General features: G+C 35.2%; 2 protein-coding genes across 2 annotated transcripts in view; one reads left to right on the top strand and one right to left on the bottom strand.

Moving 5' to 3' along the window:
- Nucleotides 1-27,081, top strand: part of LOC106666496 — a 74,677-nt gene that overhangs the window by 40,665 nt on the left and 6,931 nt on the right. The window contains exons 2-4 of the mRNA XM_014393741.2: nucleotides 11,168-11,344; nucleotides 11,405-11,540; nucleotides 19,621-19,751. Coding sequence (XP_014249227.1) covers nucleotides 11,169-11,344; nucleotides 11,405-11,540; nucleotides 19,621-19,751 — 443 coding nt within the window. The 5' untranslated portion in view covers nucleotide 11,168. The remainder of the gene's footprint in view (nucleotides 1-11,167; nucleotides 11,345-11,404; nucleotides 11,541-19,620; nucleotides 19,752-27,081) is intronic.
- LOC106666500 (trypsin-like) lies at nucleotides 1,898-2,890 on the bottom strand. The gene has a single exon (XM_014393748.2). It carries the CDS (start codon nucleotides 2,884-2,886, stop codon nucleotides 1,978-1,980), a length of 909 nt encoding a protein of 302 aa, XP_014249234.1. The 5' UTR covers nucleotides 2,887-2,890; the 3' UTR covers nucleotides 1,898-1,977.

The following is a 27,081-nucleotide window of genomic DNA, read 5'->3' as shown; positions in this document are numbered from 1 at the left end:
TTTTGCCCCAGACCTATTATCTGATTATACAATCATGCCTTAAAGAGAGATTTTTCGCAGTAAACCAGGATACGGAGACTTCTGGGATGGAAGAAGTGTTTGCAGGTGTGCCACAAGGGTCAATACTCGCTCCGCTGTTGTACACATTTTTACTTCTGATATGCCCACAAATGAGAATACACTCACCGCCACATACGCAGATGACACCGCCATATTAACAAGCCATCTCTCTTTTACACAAGCTTCACTCATGTTACAAAACCACATATCAGCAATTTAAAAATGGAGCAATCTTTGGAAAATAAAATTTAATCCCTCAAAGTCACAACATATNAGACAACTCAAGGCAGGAAAGATGGGACAGAACCACCAAGGGAAGGCTAACCCACGAGTTTCTACCCAGTATTGAGGACCGAGCAAAAGCAAAGTGGTTTCAACCAGATTACTGGATCACACAAATAATGGCAGGTCACGGAAATTTCAACGCTTACTTGCACCGATTCCGCAGAGCTAACAGTCCACTGTGTCCCGAATGCGGAGTTGATGTTAGTGTCCAACACAGACTGTTCAACTGCCCTCTCCTTGAGAGTGTGAGGGAACCACTAAAGCTCCTCTTCCGCCACACTTGGACCCTCAACGAACTGATTAAAGAAAAGAGGACGTTTGAGGTCCTCAAGCCTGCTAGCCGAGCTATAGTGGACAAAGTACCTGATTAGTTTTTCTTTCTTTCTTTTTTCTTCTTTTTCTTCCTATGATGTTACTTGTTAATCTTAGCGTTTCCCTGAACTTTTAATTCCGGGCTGGTTACTCCTTGTACCCATAATTGTTATTTATTTATTAAAATATTGTATTTATTAGAAAGTGTGTTCAAAAGGATTAACCAGCAAGGGGGAGACCTATTAGATTAGATAAATTAATAATTTTAAACAAAATTTCCCTTCTTCCTTGGGTCTTCCCTTTCAGGGCAAGGTCGAAGGAAGACGTTAAGCACAATAAGATCCCCTAAACATGCATCACATTTGAATTAGTTTAGTGGCCGTGGGGGTCTCCCTTAGGTACGGCGGGGAGGTGGATGGGGGGAAAAAATACACATACCTACTCAAACCTATTTGGACGTACGGTTGCCAAGTATATGGATCGGCGAAGTATTCCGATATTCAAAGGTTACAAAGTTTTCAATCCAAAATTTTAAGACTAATTGTTTCTGCCCCTTTTTATGTAAATAATAATACACTTCACAAAGATCTTCAAATCCCAACAGTTTTTTCATCCATCAAAACATATTACAGACGTTTTCATAGTAAATTACAAAATCACACCAACACTCAAATACTCCATTCCCCACAATTACTACGTAAACGTCTGAAAATAATATGGATAAGAGACCTCTTAAATGATTAATATCATTTCATTAATCCAGAGCGGCTGCCAATGGGTAGATTTCTCTATAACGCCCATAATGCCAAACACATAATCTGAAATCCAATCTGTTGGTTGTATATAATACATGTACAGTTGTAGATATAAATAAATGAAGTAAAAAAAAAAATTAAATGTTTTTCCCGAACAGAATGGATAATTCAGTATCGTGAAAGTCGTGAACCGTGATTTATCACTGGATAGCAATCTACTCTCTATTTCTGTTTTGTCATATCCATACTGACGGATCCACCTATGACATTAATTCGTTGGACGTCAATTGACTTGTTTTGCTCAAAAAACGTCAAGCAACCTGTCACTACATTTTCCAAACACACTAAAGAGCCATTCTCCATCTTTCGCGTTTCTCCCACCAAACACCTTTCCTCCAAGACTAGCATTTGCCTCGCTAAAAACAGAAATGAACAAATAAAACAACACGTTAACATTTTTTAAATTATTCAGTCACCTTTTCTTATCCAAAACAATCGAACACATGACATTTATAAAATTAATCTTACATTAGAGGAAATGAAAAAGACGATATTTACTAAAATGTTATGTATATTTACTTAGAACGGGTAAAAAGAACAGTAAGAGATGGCATTTCGGATTTGTCGAAGTAGAAGCTTCAGTGAGGCCTAAGAAGTCCAGGTAGTACCAGAAAAGAACATAACCTTGTGAAGAAGAGCTATCTCCACATTTCGGACCATGAGTGAGTATGGCATAAGAGTGACCATTGCAAACTAACGGGCCTCCGGAATCCCCATCACAGATGGTCTCGTTTTCTCGGATTGATTTAACGCAGATTTCCCCGTACATGGTCATATCATCTTCAGGTTTATATTCCGCTTGACAAGTCTTATTTGGCAACGGACTTACTTCGATCACTTTCAATATAGAAGATGACATAGATGGCATTTCGATATCATTATCAATGATGATAAAAGCCGTCGTTCCCCAACCCATGGCGTAGCATACCGTCCTCATAGCCACGATTTCATCCCATTTTTGTTTAAATACCGCTTTCTTCCTCGAAACAATTTTCATAGGCTGCAACATTCGACCAGCGTAAAATGGATAATCCAGAAACACCAGACCGACATCGTGGGAGTCGAGTCGCCCGTTCCATCTTGAACCATATTTGTATTCATTGGGCACTGAGATCATTTCGATTCCCCTATTGTCGAATTCATCACTGCCCTTCTCTTCGTCAATAGATCCGGCTGTGACCCATGCGTTCATTAAATTTACATCCTTGACTTGGTCGTCAGCTTTATATTTGAAGCAATGGGCTGCGGTTACTACTTTGGACAATGTCACCAAAGAACCTGCGCAATCTGTTTCGGTATGTACCGATACAACAAAAGGGAACTCTCCTTCTTTTGCATATCTTCCTCCAAATATTTTTCCACCCTGATAAGCAAGTACAACTCTAAATAGAAAAACAAAAAAATATAACAGCATATTAATTTTTTTATAACTTTTTACGTTTTTTCAGATGTTTGTAACAGATGTTCCTGTCTTCAGGAAAAAAATTCCATGTTTATATCTGTTAAGTTACGTACTGTTACAGCTTCCTTACTGCGGCCGCAGGTACGTTGACGGTAGCTCAGTGGAGAATGGGAGGACGTGTGGAAAATAGAGGCAAATTTATTTACAAATATGAAGTTTTGTTGAGCACCACGGTATTTTTGGGAAAGGTTAAATACCGAAATCAGGGAAAAAATTGGAAACGAATTGACGTAAAGAAAGGAAAGGAGAGAGTAATGAGAAAGTCCGATTTTTAAATTTTTATTTCGTGAATTTACATATATAACCGACCAGTTCCGTTATTCTCTACTTTTCACTTGGGAGCCAGGGGCTTCATACATCTTCCACACCGGAGTATCTTGCGGTACCTTTGCTCCGACATATAAGTTATAGTTTCGATTGGAGAAACTGAGTTTAAAAAAAAATGTTTTTTGCTAAACTTACAAACCAGTACTAAAACAAGTTGTTTTCAAATGTCTTGTAATCTATTTGATTCTCGGCGACAAATGAAATGGCCACGGTGAGCTTTAGTGAAGTATACTTCATTTTAACTTATTAAATTCACTAGTTTTCGTGGACCGTTTGACCAATTAATATCTTTCAATTAATTAAGGTTTTTAGTTGAGATAAAAATATCAGAATCAAGTAGATTACACGACATTTGAAAAATGGCAAAAAGGAGGGAAAATTCAAAAGGTGGGGTTTGAGATGGGAAGTTAGCCCCCGAGTGGATCGAAGTCACGATAGCTCAAGTGGTAGAGTTCGGCGTATCTAGCCGAAGGTCGTGGGTTCGAATCCCGCTCGTGACACTGACTTTTTTATCTCAACTACAAACCTTAATTAATTGAAAGTAATATATAACTTTGATAAATAAAGGTACAATGAAAGGTTTATTTCCCCAAAAGAGCGGAAAATTTATTATGTAGAGCGGTACCTTGCATTCTACATGGGCCCAAGTCACGTTGTGGGTCCATTATGTGAGTTATATACATGAAACTACGTTTGTTTTTTAAATTCATTGTTATTAACATTGTTTTACGTTAAAAGTCAAGCTTTTTATTGGGTTTTATAGTGGGAAGATTTGGTAAGATTCTTAACTCGCACATTAGCAATTTTTGGTACGTTTTATACAGTCAAAATTTACAAATAATTGTTTAGTTATATACACGGCCAACGGCGTAAAAGTGCGCTGAAAGAGCCAAGTGGTGAGGATGAGGGGAAGACGTCACTTTTACTTTATCTAGCCTTCTCACGCTATAATTCTAGCTATTTCAGAGAAGGCGGTGGTGTTGATATAGTGGCTAGCGTGCTTTGGTGTTCAGTGGACTCACGCACTTTCTTCCTGCTCCCTGCCTACACCTTGTTCACAACAATGCCATTTTTATTAATCAAACATTCCCATGAGCTATTTTTTAGGTATGGATAAATTGCATCGGATTTCTTTAAACAACAATGATTTTGGCCACTTATTGGGCCCGTCTTAACTTGCGCGTTTCTGAACTTCGATTAACAAACCCGCGAGTGAAGACGGACCCAATAAGTGAACCAATGCCGGTTAAAAAGGACTTTGCGATGACACCCAGTATCAACTATACTGATAAGTTAACTGACTTTCTTTACAACCTAATAGAAAATCTTTCACCACTAGGCTAAAAAATCTAATTTTTTTCAAGTCTTATTTTGTATATGTTCTTTCGTTCTGAACGATACATCTTTCAACAGACGCATTTTCGTGCACGTTAACGATTTTTGATATTTCGTGACATCACGACACTGATTCGGAAACACAATCAAAGGGCAAATACATGCGCAGTAATATCGGGTCAAATAATAAAAATTGATTTTATTATCTATATTCCGATCAAGTAAATAAATCGGTTCTGCAGATTGTTAACGGCGACCAGAACTCGCGGAACGAGGACCGGAACGACAAAAAATCACATACGGCAGGTAATGATTACAGTAATTATTAAAGTTCTTCAGAAGAAATAATTAAGCGTCCTCCATATAAAGAAAAATGATACGACAACAAAAATAAAAATAAAGGTAAAACGAAATTTTAGCAGCGTTTTTCAGTACTAAAATCGTGAATATTTAATATGATATTCATAATAAATAATGATAATCATAATAATAATAGAAAGTTTTATCGACAAACATTAATTACCATTAAACAAGAAGCAATATTTTCCTTTACATCAAGCAACAATGACTAACAGCCGTTTTACAAAATAATGGAAATTTAAATAATGTGTATATAGGGTGTTGGGCTCCTCGTGTTACGAATTTTGCCAGTAGATTCTACTTTCATAATAAAACCAAAAAGTCCTAATTAACTATAGTCCGAATGTCAACGGGTTTGGAGTTATTTCACTTTTTCTGATTTTTTTAGATTTCACGACCTCGCTTAAATAAACAATGATAACTCCAAAACTAAAAGGTTTTGGGCAAATCCGTCGATGCCATTGAAAACTACGTTAAATTTCGGATAAGATGTGATCAAGAATAAACTTGTAGACGCTGACGAAATAAGGGTTTAGTAGCCAGAACATTGAAAAAAAAAATTTTCAAAGTTGAAAACTACTACTTCCAAACGTAGAGACCATCAATTTTCAGCAAACGTTCTCCATTTTATATCATTTTTAGTGGTGTAATTGCTTTTTTTAAATACTTTATTTAAAGTTGAAGAATTCCTGAAGGAAAGAAAAAAACCGTGGTGGACGGATTGGTAAGATGGAAAGATTAACAACAATAAAAAATGAACTAAAAACTTTTGAATTTTAAAACCCTTTTATTCCGGGGAATAATAATACAATAATCCTTTAATCAAAGTTGCAGATGTGTTGGTAAACAAGTAAACACTTGCACTATTTCGGTTGTGAGCCAAAATTAAAAAAAGAAGTTTAATAAATTCATTGAAAATCTGGGTTTTTTTTTTTTTTTTTTTTTTTTAATTTTCGACCTTAACAAACATCCTGCCATGGTTTTTTCGTTTCGTCCATCAATTTTTTCATCTTTGAAAAATTAATTNCTTTTCTTTTTTTTTTTTTGTTAATTTTCGACCTTAACAAACATCTTGCCACGGTTTTTTCATTTACTCCATCAATTTTTTCATCTTAGAAAAAATTAATTAAAAAATAAATTACACCACTAAAAGGGTGAGTAAACATTTGCACTATTTCGGTTTCGAACCCAAATTAAAAAACGTTTAATAAATTCGTTCAAAATTTCATTGTTTTTATTATTTTTTTAATTTTTCCACCTTAACAATCCCTTAAACACGGTTTTTTCCTTCCCTTCATCAATTTCTGCATCTTTAAAAAAAAATTTAAAAGATCAATTACACCCCTAAAAATAATATTAAATGGGGTACGTTTTCTGAAATTGTCTGGCTCTCGGTTTGGAAATAGTAGTTTAGGGTCACCACAGTAAGTTTTTCAAATTTGAAAAAAAAATTTGCTCTAGCTACTAAAACTAGTAACATGAGTGTGTATGTATGTGATATGTGTTCTAGGAATATTGCGTGTGTTGGATACGTAAATAAATATAATAACAAAATACTAATAAACATATGGATCGTCTAGCAACAAAGTTATATGACAGAAAAGTGATAAAAAATGTAGAAAAGAATAAATTGTTTCTCGATTATAGATAAAATAACGCGAGAAGGACAAAAAATATGCGAGGAGCCGGCAATGACAAGTTGTTAACCGGCAAAAAATCATAATAAACAATTTAGAATGGATAGAAACAAATGTATTAACACTATACAATTATCAATTATTAATTATAATAAAATTCAATATTAATTCTAATAAATCCAATAGATTTTGTGTTCCGATTGACCAAATAACTTCTTTCAATTAATTAATCTTTATGTAAAGTATTGAAAAATGGCAAAAAGGAGGGAAAATTCGAAAGGTGGGGTTGAGATTGTCCTAGTGGATCGAAATCACGATAGCTCAAGTGGTAGAGCAGTGGCGTATTTAGCCGAAGGTCGTGGGTTCGAATCCCGCTCGTGACACTGGCTTTTTTATTTCATCCAATAACTTACATAAAGATTAATTAATTGGATTAATTATATTATTTAAAAATCGTGAAATGCGGTCTGGTGTGATGTGGGGTTAGAAAATAATTTTCTTTATCGTCTTTAAACATCACACGTTAATTATATTAATGATACAATATTTAATTTTCGAATAATAAAATTTGCTTAAACTGATATTTAATGTATCTATATTTTTGAACGAGTTTAACAAATTTGATGTTCATGTTATAAAACTGAATTTGACATAATTAGTTCTATAGCAATCAGTGGAGAATGTCATTTGACTCCTGGAACAATAAGATGGAAGACGAAAGATAATTCGGTTAAGCAGTAATGGGCAATCAGTTAAAGAAGGAAATAATTTATACAATACAATCGAAAAAATTCTTTCTGCACAGAACAGTCGTCAATTTCGGATCAGGGTGAATTGAAAGGAAGCCCAAAGCGGTGAACAGTAATCATAACATTGGACTTAAAGTCCAAGTTTATAAAATTTTAAGTGTATCTGGATCATGGAAATGTTTAGTATGACGTGTAATAAATCCTAAAGTTTTATGTGCTTTAGCAATAGTTTTGTTAATAGTTATTCAGATATCGTGAGATGCGGTCGGGTGTGATGTAGGTTTCAGAAAAACATTTTCTTTATCGTGCCAACGTTTCGATCTTTATTGAGATCATCTTCAGAGTTTGGGATTTACAAACAAGGTTTACATTTAATAATTACCTTTGGGATGTGGAAAAGTGAATTTATACAATGAAAAATATATTTTGTATTCAAACAAAGTATTTCTACTCACTCAAAGTGTTTGTCTTCTGTGTAATTGTGCCATCCTTGCGTGTCGTGTTGAGAGTGCCAGTGAGATTTTGCTGTTTTATGTTTATATATGTTTGGTTTTGAAGGGGTGTGGAAGGAAGTCGGTATGTAAAAGACAATTTTATGTAAGGCGTCGTCTTCTTTGAAGTGAAAAAAACCGACAAAGGGGAACAATGTGTTGGTAATAGTTCGGCCAGATAATCCTTTACTTGTCAATATTGGTGCGAAGATCTTTAACAATTTCACGTCTAATTAGGCCTGATATAGCATAGTTAAATTTGGATATTTGTTTTATGATAAGTCATAACTAAAACATTTGTCAGAATTTAAAAGAATATTATTAGTTGAACACCAATTATTACGTTTTACTAAGGCATGTTGAAGTTGTAAGCAGAAATAATTTTTAGGAATATTTTACATCATGTGCAAAAAGTAAGGTCATAACGAATTGAAGAGAATCAGAGATAGAATTTATAATATATAATAATATTTAATATAGAATTTAAACAGTAAAGGTCCTAAGTGCGACCCTTGAGAAACTCCAGAATTTGCTAGAAAACTATGCGACAATGGCGATTTTAATTTTACTTTATGCATTCGACCTTTCAAATAGGAAAAGTCATTGTAAATACAATCAACTTGCAATCATTCGGAAAAAGATTGTACAATCTAATCTTGAAATTTAAGTAAGTCTGTTAATGTAGATCTTTGCGAATAAAAACCATGTTGATATGGAATAATAACGTTTTTAAATATTGTGTTTAAGGAATTTAGTATTATACTTTCAAAGCCTTTCCCTACAGCAGGTTGTACACAAATTTTTCTTTAATTCCAAATATATTATTTTTATTACCACTTTTAAGTACATAAGGAAAAATTCAAGTAAATAGGGATTTATTAAAAAGGAAAACTAAAATGGGAGCAATAGCAAAGTTTGCAATTTTTTTGTGTTTTATTATTTATACTATACAATTACTTAAGGTTTTTAGTTGAGATGAAAAAAAGCTAATGGCACGAGAGGGATTCGAACCCATGACCTTCGGCTCCGTTTCTTTAAATTTAGATGTTTCAGGCAGTAATATTTTATACAAGTTATTTTGTATTGTGAATCCGATAGTTTAAGTTCTGTTCAACAATACGGGCGTTATTATTATTATTCGTCCGCCGCACTACAATCAGCGTGTTCTTTTTGATACACAACGACCGCATGCCTGACATCTTCCCGCACCGCAGCATAAACGGACCCGACTTCCTCAGTCTTTCCCGCACAACCGCAACGCCACATCGCATCTATACATCAAGAGTAATAATAATAATACTTTATTGCAAAAAAGAAAAGTTATAAATATTACATAATATATCATTTAAAGTAAAATTACGGCATGGTCCGTCTGCCGGAGGTCGATTTCCATTTGACTTAAATTTTTGGTCGACACAGAGAAAAAAGTACAAAATAAAAAAATTAAAAAAAATTGATCCTTAAATAAATATTACAATTGATAATTTAATTTTTAATAATTACATTAGATACTAACTTACATTATAAACAATAATTTTTGTTCTTTGTTTATTTTACAAGTATAGATATATAATTATTTGGGCCAGCAATTTAGAATGGCAAGGCTTTAAAATATGCAAAAATTAAATTCTAATATTAACTCTTGGCGATAGTGCCAGGCGTGGCGCGCATATTTGATTAAATTTTTGTAATCATTAAGCAGTAAATCGATAACCTGTGTCACATTCAATTTAGCAAAATTTAGATGCAGAAGCCGAATCTCTGATAGGATAGTGCATTTTGCAATAAAATGCACTATGTCTTCTTTAACCTGGTCATTGCATAATGAACAAATTAAATTTTCTCTAGCCCGAAAAGGTGAACCATTGAGATAAAGGAGGATTTTGAATAACCACCTTAACTCGACCAATGACAAACCTTTAGACCTGTCCTTAGATAGGTTAAACATATTAAAGTCATATTGGTAAAGTTACTTATAGAATAAAAAGCGCGATGTTGATCTGACTTGTTCACGAAGTTCTTCACTGAAATTGACACTCAGTTTTGTTATAATTTCCTTGAAACTGCAAAGGCCACTCATTCAAGTTATTTATAGAAAATGATGAGTCACATGATAGATCCCAACACATGCTATTCTATGCTATACATCAAGAGTACTCACAAGTGAACTTTTAGTTTAATTTAAAAAATTTTTTGCATCTTCATTCTAACTTAGTTTTTTCTTTCTTTTCTTAATTCATTGAAGAGCTCTTCCGTTGTTTCTTTGTTTAATTAATTTTTTAATTTAAAACTAATACTATAATTTTATTTGATATTATTACTATTATTAAAAAACTATTATTAAGAAACTAACTTTGTTTACTTTTGCCGTAACTTATCTGTCTTTTTTTTATAATATGTTTGTTATTTATATTAGATAACATTTTATTTTACATGTTATTGCCTATTGACGCTATCTTAAGGATTTTTAATATACAGAAGCTCTAGATCCAATCCGTTGAGTGATTTGAGTGGCAAAGCGTCGTAAAATAGATCTGGCAACACATTTGGGAAAAAGATTACCTCCCACAAACGGACGAGGTCGCTGAATACCCAACAATTTATTTTGAATATTAATTCCCATTCAGAGTCCCAACCACTTCCTGATTTTATCATATCCACTGTAATTAAGTAGGTAAAAAGATTGTTTAACAAAGGTGATTTTGCAATAAATAAAATGTGTATTTGAGTACAAAAATAAGGGTTCTGTACCATTTGCAAGGTAGAAGGCATATTTTTAGTATTACTTGGCTGAACATTTGCCATGATTATTAATCTTTTACCTACCGGCCGGTTTAATAAAAGTTTTACGGCAGTATTTTGTTTTTCTTCCAAAGAAATAATTGAATTCGTAAAATATTGCAGTCTACAAGAAAAACATCGATTTCTTCCTGAAAGCTTTAGGAAAATAGACGAAGAAAAGGAATTATCCGGAAAAAAACATAATTTAACAAGACATTAAAAATTTCTGTGTATATGGTGTGTGAATTGTGTGGGTTTGGATAAAGTATTAAATTCTAAAAAATTATCGTGAACCCTTTACTTGTTTCTTTTTTATTTTACGATGAAAAGTTTTTAAGATTATATGTAACAGTTTTTCAATTTTGAATTGTTTTGATGAGTATTCTTTATAACAATAGATATCCTGGTATGTCTAGTCGTTTAGTTTTGTAATTTAATTACGCATAAACGCGTTTCTTCGGTAAAATCAGGTTAAGGAGTTCGAGAGTGGAAAGTTTGGAGGTATTTACGCATGTTGAAAATGAACCTAATTTTTTCCTTCTTTTTGGTCCAGAATGATTTGGAAAATTACGAGGTTGTCGATTGCTACGGTTTTTATCCTGTACCTTAGCAAGAACGTCCTGAATGGTGTCCTCAAGGATTACATTTACTACGACCTCGAAACAAACTATCTTCACTGGAGTTCTAAACTTCCTGCCATTTCTGTCTGCCTGCGTTTCAACCATAACAGGTAATCAGATAAATTATTTTAATAAATGGGTTCGCACTATTGATAAAATATTATGTTTAGAAATTCTTTCGACAACGATAGCAGAAATTTCTTGAGGAATCTTTTAAATCCGTCGAAATTGCATTGTCGAAATTGTGATAGAGGAAGAAAATTGATACAAGAGATGAACACGAGTGTTCCTAATCTTGTCGAACAGGTAAGGAAAGTTAACTGATAAATGATATCATTAAGTCTCTCAAATACTCCTGTGAGATATAAACTTACTACTTTAAATATTCAATAAGCACATTTAAAAGAAAAATATGTCTCATTCTCTCCTTTCTCTCTCTCTCTCTCTCTCTCTCTCTCACTCTCTCTCACACACACTCTCTCTCTCTCTCGTTTTCTTTGTTTCTTTCATTTCTTTCACACTCCTTTCTTTCTCTCTCTTACTGCCTCAGCACCACACGCAAAAACTTCCACCCATTTATTTTTTTTTTCTTTTTTTGGTTAAAGTTAATTTTTTTCTTTATTTTTTTTCTTTTTTTTTTTTAGTAAATATCTGTTTATGCTATGTTTTAAATTAGGAATATCAATTAGAAGTAAACACACTTAAATGGTAATCCAAAATTAGGATAAAGGATTTTTCAAAGTTTACTTTTTGCGGAATTTGAAATGTTTATTCAGTCTAATTTGAATTCTGAAACAATAAACTGTTTAGTCTTCATCTTTGTTTTCTTAATTTCAATTTTTAAACTTAAAAATGCCACTTAGTGCTGAGGATGTTACGTGTGGTGTGGCACTTATTGATGATGGGCGTTCCATCAGGTATGCGGCTATTGACATCGAAGTTCCATACGATACTACTAATAAGGATCATCATCAGGATAATCATCCCTAACCGTCCTACCATAGAAGACCCGGTTCTGGATGCCCTAGGGTAACAGAACCACAGGATGACTATTCTTTGACTTTGAGAATTTTACGAAACCGGCATCTTACTGTTGTCCAAGCGATTTATCAGCTCCAAAAAGTTCGAGGTGTCCAAATTTTTGAACTCTCTGCTCGAAGAAGATTAAATCAGTATGGACTGATGACTTTTTGCCCCGTAAAAGGACCAGAATTAACCAGAACACACAGATCTGCACGGTTCATGACGAAATGAAAGGTAAGAAGCCTGTAATTTTCCCCAGAGCCAACCTTTTCAACGTAGCTCAGTGATGATGTAAGCGGGAATTTCAATGGAGAGTCGCACAGAGTTGGTTGTTTGTGGAGGGCCTTTGAGGGCCACTCTCCTTTTGGATGAAACTTTGGCACATCATGCGTTGCCTGTCCTCGATGAAATCAGCGACAATCCTATTCTAATTGACGATAATACCCATCCACATGTCTCTTGCATAGGATAAACGTACCTTCAACATCAGGGTCTTAAGGTGGCCATTCACGATCACTCCTAGCAGTTCAAACGGAGCGACGCCGTTCCAAAAACCACGTCAATGGCAAAACTGAACTGGCGTGCCCGGCTCTGCCGAATATTCGACCGGTCCAAACTCCATCGCGCCACTCCAAATATCTACGGCGCGACGACGCCATGGCGCGTTCGTGAATGGGAAAACCTGGCGTGGAGGGTGGGATTTTGGCGCGCTGGCCTGGTCGTGAATGGGAAAACCCTCGTTTTTTTGGCGCAGTCTCCGTCTTTCTGTCACTGAGCAAACATCTCCGTCGTACATTCTCAAAAACTCAAAAACGTTTATTCTTTATTGGAAATGACATCCAATCGAGATTTTATTGTTGAGGTGATTGAATTGTATGAAAGTTTACCATTGAATGAAAGTGGTGGACAATGAATAATTACCACGATAGAAATAAAAGAAATTAGATCCTCAACCAGTTGATATTGTATTGATTACCCCTAACAATGATCAGAAATCGTAGTAGAGAACTTAAGTTCTTTGTAGTTCATCCCTGTAGCGAGAAATCGTAATGTGGTTGCCAACCTTCATGTAGTGCTGATTTCTCTCATGCCGTCTTTTGTTTTTCTAATCAAGGGGGTAACAAGCTGAAGTAAATATAAATAAGACGTTAATCGTTGTTTGTAAGGTTTTGGTTGAAATGAAAAAATAATATCACGAGGGGATTCGAATCCACGACATTCGGTTAAATACGCCGCTGCGCCAACCACTTAGCTATCCTGTCTTCGATAGTTCGATCCACTCGGGCACCAACTCCCCATTTCAACCTACAACCTTTCGAATTTACTCTCTTTTTGCCATTTTTTGGTGTCGGAGAGGATCAAAGTCACGATAGCTCAAGTGGTAGAGCAGCGGTGTAGTTAGCCGAAGGCCATGGATTCAGATCCCGCTCGTGGCACTAGCTTTTTCATTTCAACCAAAACCTTACAAAAAAAGATTAAAAAATTGAATAGCAAGTAATTTATCAACAAAACAATTAAAAGAAGTAATTTGGTCAATAGAACACTAAATATAATTAATAAATAAGACGTTTCATCCATCCTTAAATAGTTCATCCAATCACGGTTTCAAGGGAAAGATTGATGTGGGTATTACGGCTTCTGTTCAGGAGCCACTTCTTACACCATTTCCTCTTTGATTTTTTGCTTTTAATATGTAAATAAACAGAAGAGTAGCACAAGAGATCGTCATCCATTTTGAGAAGGTAATTCACTGGTTGACGTTCGGAGCGACTGGCTGTGGAGCGGTCGTGAAAGCCCCTCAAATTTCAGGCACTCCAAATGGATCTGTACGGCTTGGCGGTTGCATTTGGAGTGATCGTGAATGGCCACCTTTAGCCTTGCCAGCCCGTTCTCTCCATCGATCATTTATGAGATAACCTCAAAAGACGAGTAAGAACACGTCCGTCACTTCCTGATACACTCCACGATCTTAAAAGTTCTCTTCGTGAAGAATGGGCTAACCTCCAACAAAGAGACATTTCCAGACATCCAGGTAGAAAGTAAACAAATTTTATCTGTTCGTCTTTTGTATTTTTCATTTTCCTTAGCAATTTACTATTTTTTTTAACTTTTTTAGACAAAGACTCAATTATTAAACGTTAAAAACGTGAGACTTTGATTAATATGTAAAAATATATTCCAATCACGTTATATTACAATTGTGTGGAATTTTTTGCCTGTTAGTGTATTTTTATAAATTTATCTCTCTCTCTATCTAACTTTCTATATATCTAGTTATCTTTATTTTTATCTATTTATTAATTTCTAGGGTGACAGTTAAAAGGATTTTTGTTAGATTGTGAGCTTTCTCTTCCTAGCGTGCGTGGGGATGAACCTGTACTTTGATCGTTTCTGGTGATCTTGGTCTTCATGCTCATTCTTTTTATGTGCTTTGTTAATCCAGATCTCTCTCTTACATGGTCTTGAGGGGTGGGTTCGTGTTTTGGGGTTGTATGAAACTACTACACGCCGTTCAAAAAGGAAGAAACATGAAAATACTCGATAATTTTTTTATTTACATTTTTTACACTTTAACCGTTTTTTAGAACGTCTTTATTACCAACCATCTTGCTTTCTATGCGAATAAAAATTTATTAAAGAAGATATTAGAGAATATTATTGTTTCGTTTTGTTTTTCATATGGAATTTATGAGAAAATGAGCATATAATGTGAAAATTTCGTTGTGTTTTATTGCAAAACTGTTGATTATCATTCTCACTTAGACTCATAACTTAAAGTGAGTAGACAGCATCCAAACGACTCTTCTTTGATGGAATTCATTAAGAGGGTCGTAAACAAATTTCGTTCTTAATTTACCCGGCAAAACGGGAGAGGCAGGCAGTTTCAGTTTGAAACGCTTCTCGTAAAGGCTTTACGCCCTGAGTCAAAAACTTAACGTATCCATTGTCATACAAGATTGATGAAGTAAGTTTCTTCTTTGCGAGGGCAGGGATGGGGAGACGGCCGTGAAAGCAATCTAAATTGAGTGTGGAATTAAGTTAATACACTACCGTGTTCAAAGTTTGACCACGTCATAAGTTTGAAGAAGCCTCCTCCACCCGCCCGACCCCCGGTCGCACACTCAACCATAGACTTAAACACCCTAAACAAACATTTGTCCATTTTACAGCTCGGTTTCTGCCCATTCTCGTCCCTCGGCTGTTTACACGTAGACTTAGCCGAACGGAGAGGGTGCCCCCTTTCCACGAGAATCACTTTTACAGTTTATGTCTCGTTTAAATCAATGATACAACTTGAAAGCGTTTGAGGAGCAAACACTTCACTTTAACACATACAAAAACAATAATTCATAGATCATTTTTTAATTACCTAGTCTTTAAAATTATTGGTTATTTTTAATCAAATATTATACACTTGTTTAAAAATATTTCGTTTTAATTTCAAGATAATAATTACACATTCTACTAACTCTTCTACTTTTTCTACTATTACTATAATAATAATAAGTTTATTGCACACAAGAAGAAAAAAGAAAAATTACATATAATTCAAACAAGAAAATAAACTTAATACGGCAAGGTATCTGCCGGGGCTTGGATTAATTATTGATTAATCCTGTAAAATAAACGTACAAATCCATTAAACTAAGTCTATGCTAAGTGTAACATATATAACAAAATACCAAATCAAAAGGACACAAAACTGAGAATTAAAAATCAATGAACGGAGCTGAGACCGGAGAAACAGAAACACCAAATATCAAGGGAATGAGCGGGGGCAAAGAAATTGGGAGTAAAAGAGAAGAAGAGAGAAGAATTACTAATTAAATTCGTTTACTATTAGCTTTCGATAGGCTCAGGCCGCTTTAGCATAATTCACNAAGATCCATCGTTAATATTCTTACTGTTCTTTTACTCGTTCGACAGATTATGGAGGTGACTCTCATTCAGCAGTCAGGAGGTAGCTTACTGCGCCGGCTCAGTTCCCCACCTCCAAAGCCGAGATAATCTCCGATAAGACGATGAGCGATAACCCAGACCTCCTGATCCAACAAATTATAGAAAAAGATTGTTTTTTCTTTCTCTACCTGTAACAAGTTCACTGCACTGAGGTCCTTTTTCTCACAGACTATAAGCGCAGATTCGACACGTTCACAAGGTTGTCCAAATATTTGAATACAACTCCTACTTTTGATCGCTTAAATGTGGCTCAATAACAGAGACGATGTGTCTCTCACCGTGTCTCAATCCAAACTATTACTATTAATACTACTAGATCAGGTATGTGGTTAGGGGGCATTTTCGATCTATTTAAGATTTTCTCCATTTTTTCCTTCTCATAGTTAGCTAGAGCTGATAGATGGATAAATAGATCGAAAGCTTGATAAGACTTCTATTGTTATTTTATTTCCGATGACCTCATTTGACATATCATGATATATCTGATCAACTAATAATAGAACTTCACTGGTCGATAACTTCTTATTTACAAACTACTAACACTAACTATACCACTGTGATTTGGGTAAGAGGTTTAGAGTGTGCAGAAGAGAAGGATCTAATTATGAGGTTTAATCTTGGATGTCGTATCATGGATTAAGCATATACAGCAAAAACGGTGATAGTACTCCTGATCAGGTTGACCAAAGAAGAGGTTCTCTCCGAATAGCTCTAAAAAGTAACCTAACTCTGCCTATCTTCTCGTAAACATGGTTTAAAAAAATTATCAGGATCTTTTACAAAACATTGATTGTCTGTTCTCTTAAGCCAGGAACACACTTACCTGATGCTACGCCATGCGTCGCTACCCGATGCTACCCGACGCAAATCCAAACTCCGATTTTCCATAAGGTTGTATTACCCCCGTGCACATTTACCCGATGCTATGCCACGCTAACCTACCCGACGCTCTGCGATCCCCACTCCAGATTTTCGTCTGGTCGCATGAGTACAGTCGAAGACAAAAGAACCGGAAACTCATATTTTAATTCAAACTACATGTATTATTGTCGATATATTAATTACAACGCACCTATTTTAATATAAACCAAATTAACTGGGATTAAAAAATAATTTCTTTTTATTTAAAAAATTAATTTTAATGGTTTGGTAGAAAATTAATCAAAACACCGGAATACGATTTTTTGATATAATGAATTTAACTAACAATTTATTGTACTCGCTTCGGCGGTACATATGCTAAAATTGGAACAATTTATTACACGGTTTTGCTCATAAAATTTAATGAACAATTTATTTCATAGTTTTGCTCGTAAAATTACACCATTTTGTAATGTCGGGTAGCATCAGAACAGGACACTCATATTTTTTGTAGTTTATTTCAAACTAAGTACATGTAATTTTGTCGTTATATTAATTACAACATGTTATTTTAATGTAAACCAAATTAAACGAGATCAAAAATGCATAAGTTTTTATAAACATTGTTTAATTATGATGGTTAGGAGTAACTTTATTTAAAACAATTAAGTTTAACAAACAATTTATTAGATGGTTGTGCTCATAAAATTTAACTAACAATTTATTACAAGGTTTTGCTCAAAATAGTGCATTAAGAACAAAAGATGCGTTGCGATTGTGATAGTGATTATTGTGATAAACGCTGTGGACTGTACGCGACGTGTGCTTGCGTCGGATAGATGTGCACACCCCACCAAAACGTGGCAAGGCGTCGGGTAGCATCGGGTAGCGTCGCATGGCGTAGCATCGGGTAAGTGTGTTTCTGGCTTTACTTTAGTTCAGTTCAATAAATTACGTCGGAATTGATAATTGTTTTATGCAATTTAAGTATTGCCACCAAAAATCCTCGAAAGCTCAAACGGACAATTGTTCCTATCTGGGAAAAATTTTACTTCTCAAACAGTTAATAGTTTTTTGTTTTTTTATTGGCCTTATGATCTTTGCATATTAGCCATGACGAATTCTTAAATATGTTGTTCAAATTGGGGGTTATCCGGAAAAAAGGGCCAGAGGCGACGGTGGGAATCGAACCCACGACCGCGGCGTGAGAGTCTCTCATGCTAACCACTCGGCTACCGCGGTCCCCTAATAGTTAAAATTCTGCTATTCAGTTACGAAGTATGGGCGAATTCCGAAAGGACAAGTATAAAGGTCATGGTGTCCAAAGAAGATGAACCTACTAGCCAGCTCTCATCGCAGCGAATCCGAACCGCTGGAATTAACCCTTATTGACTTAATGTTAGCACAAAGCAAATTTATAAAAGTAGATATTGAAAGGAGCAAAGGAAGCAGGAAGTATTGTGACACAGATCTATTTTTTCTCCTGTGTCCTGGGATTTCTCCCTCGGTTGTTGCACGAATGACCTGAAAGAAGCTGTCAGTCAGGTATTGGAAGATGAGGTAGGAGGTAGTAGGAGAAGGGAAGGATTGAGCTTCCAGAGCAAACCCTTATCCCAAACCTTACAAAGTCTTGAGCAAATAAAGAAGAAAACCTGAAGAAAAAGATATTGAGTCTACAAACAGGTGGCTATGATAGATTGTCTTACCGAAACCAAACTGGTGAGATGGGATGTTATGTTATTCTAGGATTGCAAGAATTCATTTCAGAAGGAGCTTGTCGAACATTTTTCTAGGAAAGGTAAGAGACGCTTAAGATTGGATTAAGAACTTGGTTAGGTTTAATTGAACTTCGGGGTCAACTTTATAATAGAAACCTTTTATTGTAAAGTAAAGTGAGTAGTCCTCAGGACATATTATAAAGGCATATCATTCTCTTCTGTACCCGGGATATCTCCTTTAAAGGGGTAGAGCTGTCTTATACGGAAAAAGGTCATAAATTGTGTAAATGCTCCAGGTTAAAGTGTGGCTTACAATCAGTTTTATTCCTGAGGGTCTTCATCCGGGGGAGCAATGTTGTCCGGCTGGGACGTAGATCTTGAAGGCGGTACTAGACCAACTCCTCGGGAAGACAACCTCCGGTCCCGGTTGACTAATATCGCTGTATCTGATTCTCTCACTTATGTTCTCTACTCAAACTATGGTTCTTATTCTGACTGTCATTTCCTTCATGCGCTCCATCTCAACTGGTTCAGCCAGGAGCGACCAATGTTGCGAGGGCTTCTCGAGAGCCTTTCATGAATCGGCTGCTTACTAACAATGGCTATTAGCTGGATAGACATCGGTGACAATATCTTTCACAAGGATACACATCCATATTCTGTAAGTAACTGGTAGTCTGGTCACTGCCATTCTACGAACATGACCCAGTCACTCAAGTATTCCTACTTTGCCGTGGGATAAAATGTTCTTTGTTTCTTCATTTTCAAAGAAAAACGATAAAATTTCATGCATCCTCTCTCTTTAATACTTTCTTATTTTTCAGTTGATCACTCCGTGTGAAACACTTTTGACCAATTGTATGTGGAATGATAAACGGTTCCGTTGCTGCAGCAGGTTCAGAAAGCTGGTCACAAGAAGAGGAATATGTTATTCCGCTAATTCAGAACTTATTGGGTGAGTCTTTAACTTGTCTTAACAGATTCAAACTTAATGAAATACTTTTCATTCAGAAATTGAGCTCAATTAATGACCATCGATGATTTACCATTACACAGATGGCACGACTGTATGACATCCGCGCTTAATTGTAACAAACGTGTTTCAATTTTCTATTTTCAGCTATTTTAAACCTCATTCTGGAATCTTCATGACATCGGTGACAATATCTTTCACAAGGATACACATCCATATTCTGTAAGTAACTGGTAGTCTGGTCACTGCCATTCTACGAACATGACCCAGTCACTCAAGTATTCCTACTTTGCCGTGGGATAAAATGTTCTTTGTTTCTTCATTTTCAAAGAAAAACGATAAAATTTCATGCATCCTCTCTCTTTAATACTTTCTTATTTTTCAGTTGATCACTCCGTGTGAAACACTTTTGACCAATTGTATGTGGAATGATAAACGGTTCCGTTGCTGCAGCAGGTTCAGAAAGCTGGTCACAAGAAGAGGAATATGTTATTCCGCTAATTCAGAACTTATTGGGTGAGTCTTTAACTTGTCTTAACAGATTCAAAGTTAATGAAATACTTTTCATTCAGAAATTGAGCTCAATTAATGACCGTCGATGATTTACCATTGCACAGATGGCACGACTATATGACATTCCGCGCTTAATTGTAACAAACGTGTTTCAATTTTCTATTTTCAGCTATTTTAAACCTCATTCTGGAATCTTCATAAAATGACCGCTCTTTCAGAGAGAGGGATGTTCTACCACAGGGGAGTGTTCTTGGTCCTATCCTTTATTGCATACCACCTAATTCTACCGACGAGAATACCGCAGTTTTTTTTTTCTTCTAACCCAAATCCTATTTAAACGACTTTCAAGAACTCCTTGAGCTTTATGGTTCATAAAGTGGATGACAAAACTGAAGATAGAAAAATAAACACAGTTAAATTCACTAGTTTTCGTGGTCCGCTTGATCAATATTAATATCTTTCAATTAATTAAGGTTTTTAGTTGAGATAAAATAGTTAGTGTCAGGAGCGGGATTCGAACCCACGACCTTCGGCTTGATACGCCGCTACTCTACCACTTGAGCTATCCTGACGTCGATCCACTCCATACTTGAAAAATGGCACAAAGGAGGGAAAATTCAAAAGGTGGGGTTGAGATGGGAAGTTAGTGTCCGAACGGATCGAAGTCACCAAAGCACAAGTGGTAGAGTAGCGGCGTATCTAGCCGAAGGTTCGAATCCCGCTCGTGACACTAACATTTTTATCTCAACTAAAAACCTTATTTAATTGAAAAATATACACAGTGTACATGAAAGAGCTACCGACATCCACTCAAGTCATATACTTATGGATTATACATAGACTACAGACTGACGTGGAATCCTCAGCAATACATAAAGCGGGGAGCACACCCGATGCAACGCCATTCGACCCTAGCCGACGCAAAACCGAAGTCCATTTTTCCATAAGATTGTGTTATCCCCGTGTACATCTGCCCGATGCTATGCTATGCTGACCTACTCTACGCTGCGCGATCCCCACTGTCCAGATTTTTGTCGACTAGCATTGTGTACAGTTATTCAGAAATCGTGAGATGCAGTCTGGTGTGATGTAGGTTTCAGAAAAACATTTTACATTTACAAACATTGTTTACATTTAACAAATACATGTAGGATGTGTAAAAANTCTCAACACGACACGCAAGAATGGCACAATTACACAGAAGACAAACACTTTGAGTGAGTAGAAATACTTTGATTGAAGATATAAAAAAATATATTTTGCATTGTATAAATTCACTTTTTCACATCCAAAATGTAATTGTTATATGTAAACAATGTTTGTCAATCCCAGACCCTGAGGATGATCTCAATAAAGATCGAAACGTTGGCACGATAAAGAAAATGTTTTTCTGAAACCTACATCACACCAGACCGCATCTCACGATTTCTTAATAATTATCGATTAAGGGTCACTAATCACCACACATTGTGTACAGTCGAAAACAAAAGAACCGGACACTCATATTTTTATGCAAACTACATGTATTATTATCGTTATATTAATTACAACATACTTATTTTAATACAAACCATTTAATACAAAATTAAGCGAGATCAAAAATTCATTCGTTTTTATTTTTATTTTTAATGAATTTTAATGGTTTGGTAGAAAATTGATCAAAACATCGGAATGCCATTTTTTGTAGAATGAATTTAACTAACAATTTATTACATGGTTTTGTTCATAAAATTTAACTAATAATTTATTACATGGTTTTTCTCACAAAATTACACAATTTTCATCGAGTAGCGGACACTCATATTTTTTGTAGTTTATTTAAAACTATGTCGTTATATTAATTACATGCTTATGATAATGTAAACCAAATTAAACGAGAACAAAAATTCATGAGGTTTTATTTAAAATATTTAATTATGACGGTTAGGCAGAAAATTTATCAAAACACCGAATAACTTTATTTAAACAATTAAATTTAACTAACAATTTATTACATGATTTTGCTCAAAATAATGCATTAAGAACAAAAGAGGCGTTACGATTGTGATAGTAATTTGTGATACACGCTGTGTGAGTACGTTGCGTGGGGTTGACGTCGCATAGATGTGCACACCCTACCAAAACGTGGCAAGGCGTCGGGTAGTGTAAATGTTTTCCACGCTTAAGACATAACTTGCCAGAAGACTTGTACAACTAGACTACTTTTAGGACAGAAATGTCTTTTGACCGCCAAAAAAAAAGCTAACCATATATAACAATTTACTGGACCACTCTGGACATACGATGTGAACTGTGGCGTTCCTCCAAACCATTCAAACTTAAACAAACCTTCCATCTAAAAGTCCACGGACAAATTGTCTACTTACTACTTTTTTTACTGAACAAAGACTTCGAAGTACATATATTTTGTCAACGAACTACGCTTTCTTGTTTCCAAAAATTTCGCACCACTGCTTAAGCCACTCTCTATACTTCCCTTGCCCGAAGGCCGATGGCAACGATACGTCCTCTACCCTTATTCCAACATATTGGGTGCCAAGAAGTTGGCTCGTTTCTTTTAACATAAGTCTTCCGAGTAGAAATATTTACAGCACTATTAAGCTGTGATTATGGGCGTCTTTCGCCGCATCGATTAAGGCAATCTGTACAGTAAAGGTCGCGCGTTCGAATCCAGCGGACGTGCACAAATCGGCTTTTATTCAAAAACACCCCTAAGGTTTATATAACCACGAAGTTGAACTACCCTCGTAAAAAAAAAAAAAATGAAATAAAGTTTAAAAAAATTATCAATGTATTTTGTCCATAATGAGTTTCACATTTATTTGTATATTTTGCCATGTTTGCACATAATGAAACAAATGAGAAAATGGAAACGAAGTAGATATTGTTTTAAATGCGAAGTCAAAAAAAAGAGAAACGTAGAGAGAAATGGAGAAAGGAAATAAAAGTTCTTACCTTTTCGAGAGGAGAAATAAGTTAAAGGTGCGTGCGCTATGGTCCAGACAGGTCGACCCAAGAAGGAAATCATTCCAAATCATAGCTTTCCGAATCTGTCTTCAAACAGCTACGAAGTACCGTCGAAAATTAAGGTGGAACACGACGAAAGGGCAAATTTTTTTGAGAAGAGGATTGGCCGGAGTACAGTAAAAAAGTAGAATTTTGCAGTCCTGGTCACCAGTTGCTGGGCAACTCACTAGGTTTAGGGAAAAAGGGCCGAGTAGGGCGGCCACGTAAGGCAGCTTTAATCCGTGCACAAACATGCCGTAAAAACAAGTTCAAAGTCAAATTCTGTCTACGCTAAGAAAATACTTTTTAAATCGTAAGTTATTTTTATATTCGAAGATTATTCCTACCAAAAAGCATAACGGGCACTGGCGGATTCTACAATATACGACTTTTTAATAGCCAGGATCCAAATTACCGACTTAAGAGGGAGAGTGCATACAACTGGATTTTTCGTGTTGTGATTGCCCTTATAAAATCTTTCGATTGCCTGCTGTTAGTTAGCAAATTGCAATCTCTTAGGAATCGAGTTTTACCTGGGTGGAAGTCAGCGGAAGAGGTATTGCAGGTTGGGGACCAATAAAACGGGCCCTTTTAGTCTGGTCGCTTTCTCATTTTCGAAGTAACGAACGAACACATAAATTTCCACATAAATGACTCGGCATCAATATAAGTTGGCTTCTTATAAGGAATCGTTGAGGTACGGTCAGAATTTTCCTCTTTAAATCTTGACTTGACCATTTCCTTTTGAACTTTAGACGAGGTTCTCTATTAGAAAAAAATCATTTAATGAAATGAAAAGTTTATTAAAGTAATTATTGTAACAAGCTATATTTGTTGTGTTCCCATCTCAACCCCATCTTTTTTTTTAAATTTTCCTTCCTGTTTACCATTTTTCAAGTGTCATGTAATCAGGATTCGATTCTCGGCGACAAATGAAATTGCCACAGAGAGCTTTAGTGAAGTATACTTCATTTTGCTTATTAAATAGATTAGGTTTCTTGGTCCGATTGACCAAATAAATTCTTTTCAATTAATTAATCCGTAAGTAAGGTATTGGTTGAGATAAAAAGAGTAATAGAGGGAAAATTTAAAAAAAAGATGGGGTTGAGATGGGAAGTTGGTGTCCGAGCGGATCGAAGTCACGATAGCTCAAGTGGTAGAGCAGCGGCGTATTTAGCTGAATGTCGTGGGTTCGAATCCCGCTCGTGAAACTGACTTTTTTATCTCAACCAATACCTTACTTAAAGATGGATTAATTGAAAAGAATTTATTTGGTCAATTCGACCAGGAAACCTAATATAATTACTAATAATACTACATCAAATATATCAATTACTGACAAACCAACATACATTTCCATGCCATTCATTCACGGCCTATCACATAAACTAAACACATTTCTCTCTTCTGATAACTTTAATATAGCCTTCAAAAATAAAAAAACAATTTACACACTTTTTACCAACATTAAAGATCAAACACCAGTCACAAATAAGTCTGAGGTAATTTACGAAATCAATTGTTTAAACTGCAACTTACATCGGAATTACATCCCAATATCCGGATAAGAGGGTAAAGCTATGATTGCAAAAAAACCAAACAAAATCCTACAGCACTGGCTGCCCAATATTTTGAACACCAACACAATTTCGACTTCGATAATCCATAAACGTAACTTTTTAGAAATAGTTTACACCAAAAGAGATAAACACAGCATCAATTACAGAAGGGACACATGTAAACTCAGTCGCAGCTACGCTTATATCATTAATCAAATTCAATATCGATAACATGCATGTATCATCATCACATCACACAAAACATATAACATGTAAAACAATCATTACATTCCACACATCAAACATTTATTTCTACATAGTCTAATTCTTCTACAATTTGTCTCGCCTTTCCCTAATTATCTCTGTCTATATAATCCTGAAAGGATAACCAGGCCGAAGCATTACCCATTTGTCCCCATTTTCGGCCCTTTCACCTCAAATAAGCCGACTCCTCATATAAAAATGTTTTTGTATCCCGACTTCCTTCCCCACCCAATCAAAATCCAACGTATATAAACATAAAACATCAATATCTCAATGACACATCTACATTTTGAGTGAGTACAAATACTTTGATTGAGTCTAAAATTTTTAGCATTGTACAAATTCATTTTTTCACGTCCTACATGTATTTGTATAATTTAAACAATATTTATAAATCCCAGGCACCGAAGATGATCTCAGTAAAGATCGAAACGTTGGCACGATAAAGAAACTGTTTTTGTAAAACCTACGTCTCACCAGACCGCATCTCACGATCTACAAATAATCATTAACTAAATATCACTAAACACCACACATTTTACATTTATTTATACTTTGTATATTTTAATTTTGTACATTTTTGGCATATTGTTTTAATGAAATTATTTACTTTAACACATATTATTTAGCAGTTAGTTAAAAATTATGATTACATTAAATAGAAGCCCATTTTATTTATATTTTTATTTAGAAATCGTGAGATGCGGTCTGGTGTGCTGTCGGTTTCAGAAAAACATTTTCTTTATCGTGCCAACGTTTCGATCTTTATTGAGATCATCTTCAGGGTCTGGGATTTACAAACATTGTTTACATTTAACAAATATATTTAGGATGTGGAAAAGTGAATTTATACAATGCAAAATATATTTTTTATATATTCAATCAAAGTATTTCTACTCACTCAAAGTGTTTGTCTTCTGTGTAAGTGTGCCATTCTTGCGAGTCGTGTCTAGAGTGCCAGTGAGATTTTGCTATTTTGTGTTTATATACGTTGGATTTTGAAGGGGTGGGGAAGGATGTCGGTATAGAAAAGATATTTTTGTATAAGGCGTCGGCTTCTTTGGGGTGAAAAGAATAGAGGTGAAAATAGCAAAATCTCACTGGCACTCTCGACACGACACGCAAGAATGGCTCAATTATACAGAAGACAAACACTTTGAGTGAGTACAAATACTTTGATTGAATATATATAAAAAATATATTTTGCATTGCATAAATTCACTTTTCCACAACCAAAATGTAATTTTTATAGGATTTCTAAATAAATATCGATTAACGGTCACTAATCACCACACATTTATTTATATAATTAAATTTTGGATGTTTAAAATGTTCAGGAGTACTGACTTTATCAGTGGTGCTCTAGTTTCTCTAGTGCTTGATGAACAGGTGTATGTCAGGTGTTCCCAATTTTGACTCCTTCCGGATTGGCAATGGTTTGAAACTGTCTGTGTTGTTTTAAAATTTATTTAGATGTCAGTTGTTATTCTATCTTGATAGACGGAAAGAAACTTTATGTCCATTCCCTTTTATTGCTGTTTTCCCATTCTTGACTCAATTTTTCGATCACCCTTTTTCTAATTGAAACGTTGTGGGGAAAAACAGGCTAAGTACACGATTTGTTTTTCCAAATGAAAATTTATCCATATTGCAAAAATATTTTCAATATTTAATTTTTGATTTGATGTGAAAGGTGTTTAAATTTAAAAGCTGTATTTTTCATTAAATTTTTAAGAACAGCCTAGTGCTTCAAACATAATGGTAAATCGATTTTTTGCTCTCCTGTAAAATTTAGAAAAATGGAGATGTACTGTTTTTCCCCTGACCCCTTCAATTGGTTTCTGCAGTTCGGAAATAGGCTTTCTTTATATCTCAGGTGACAATGAAAATCCGTAGTCGCTTCTTTAGTTTTTGATAGCTATTTCGTCACGAGAATTTTCTACCCGTGCTTTTATCCAGGATATTCCTAT

This window comes from Cimex lectularius, unplaced genomic scaffold (genome assembly GCF_000648675.2).
Source record: "Cimex lectularius strain Harlan isolate CLEC.00 unplaced genomic scaffold, Clec_2.1 scaffold196, whole genome shotgun sequence".
NCBI classification, from domain to species: Eukaryota; Metazoa; Arthropoda; class Insecta; order Hemiptera; family Cimicidae; genus Cimex; species Cimex lectularius.
This window is presented reverse-complemented; position numbering and strand designations above follow the sequence as displayed.

What these genes read in the sequence shown, in the direction of transcription:
- LOC106666500 (XM_014393748.2), bottom strand. Translation starts at nt 2,886, where the DNA reads ATGCTGTTATATTTTTTTGTTTTTCTATTTAGAGTTGTACTTGCTTAT.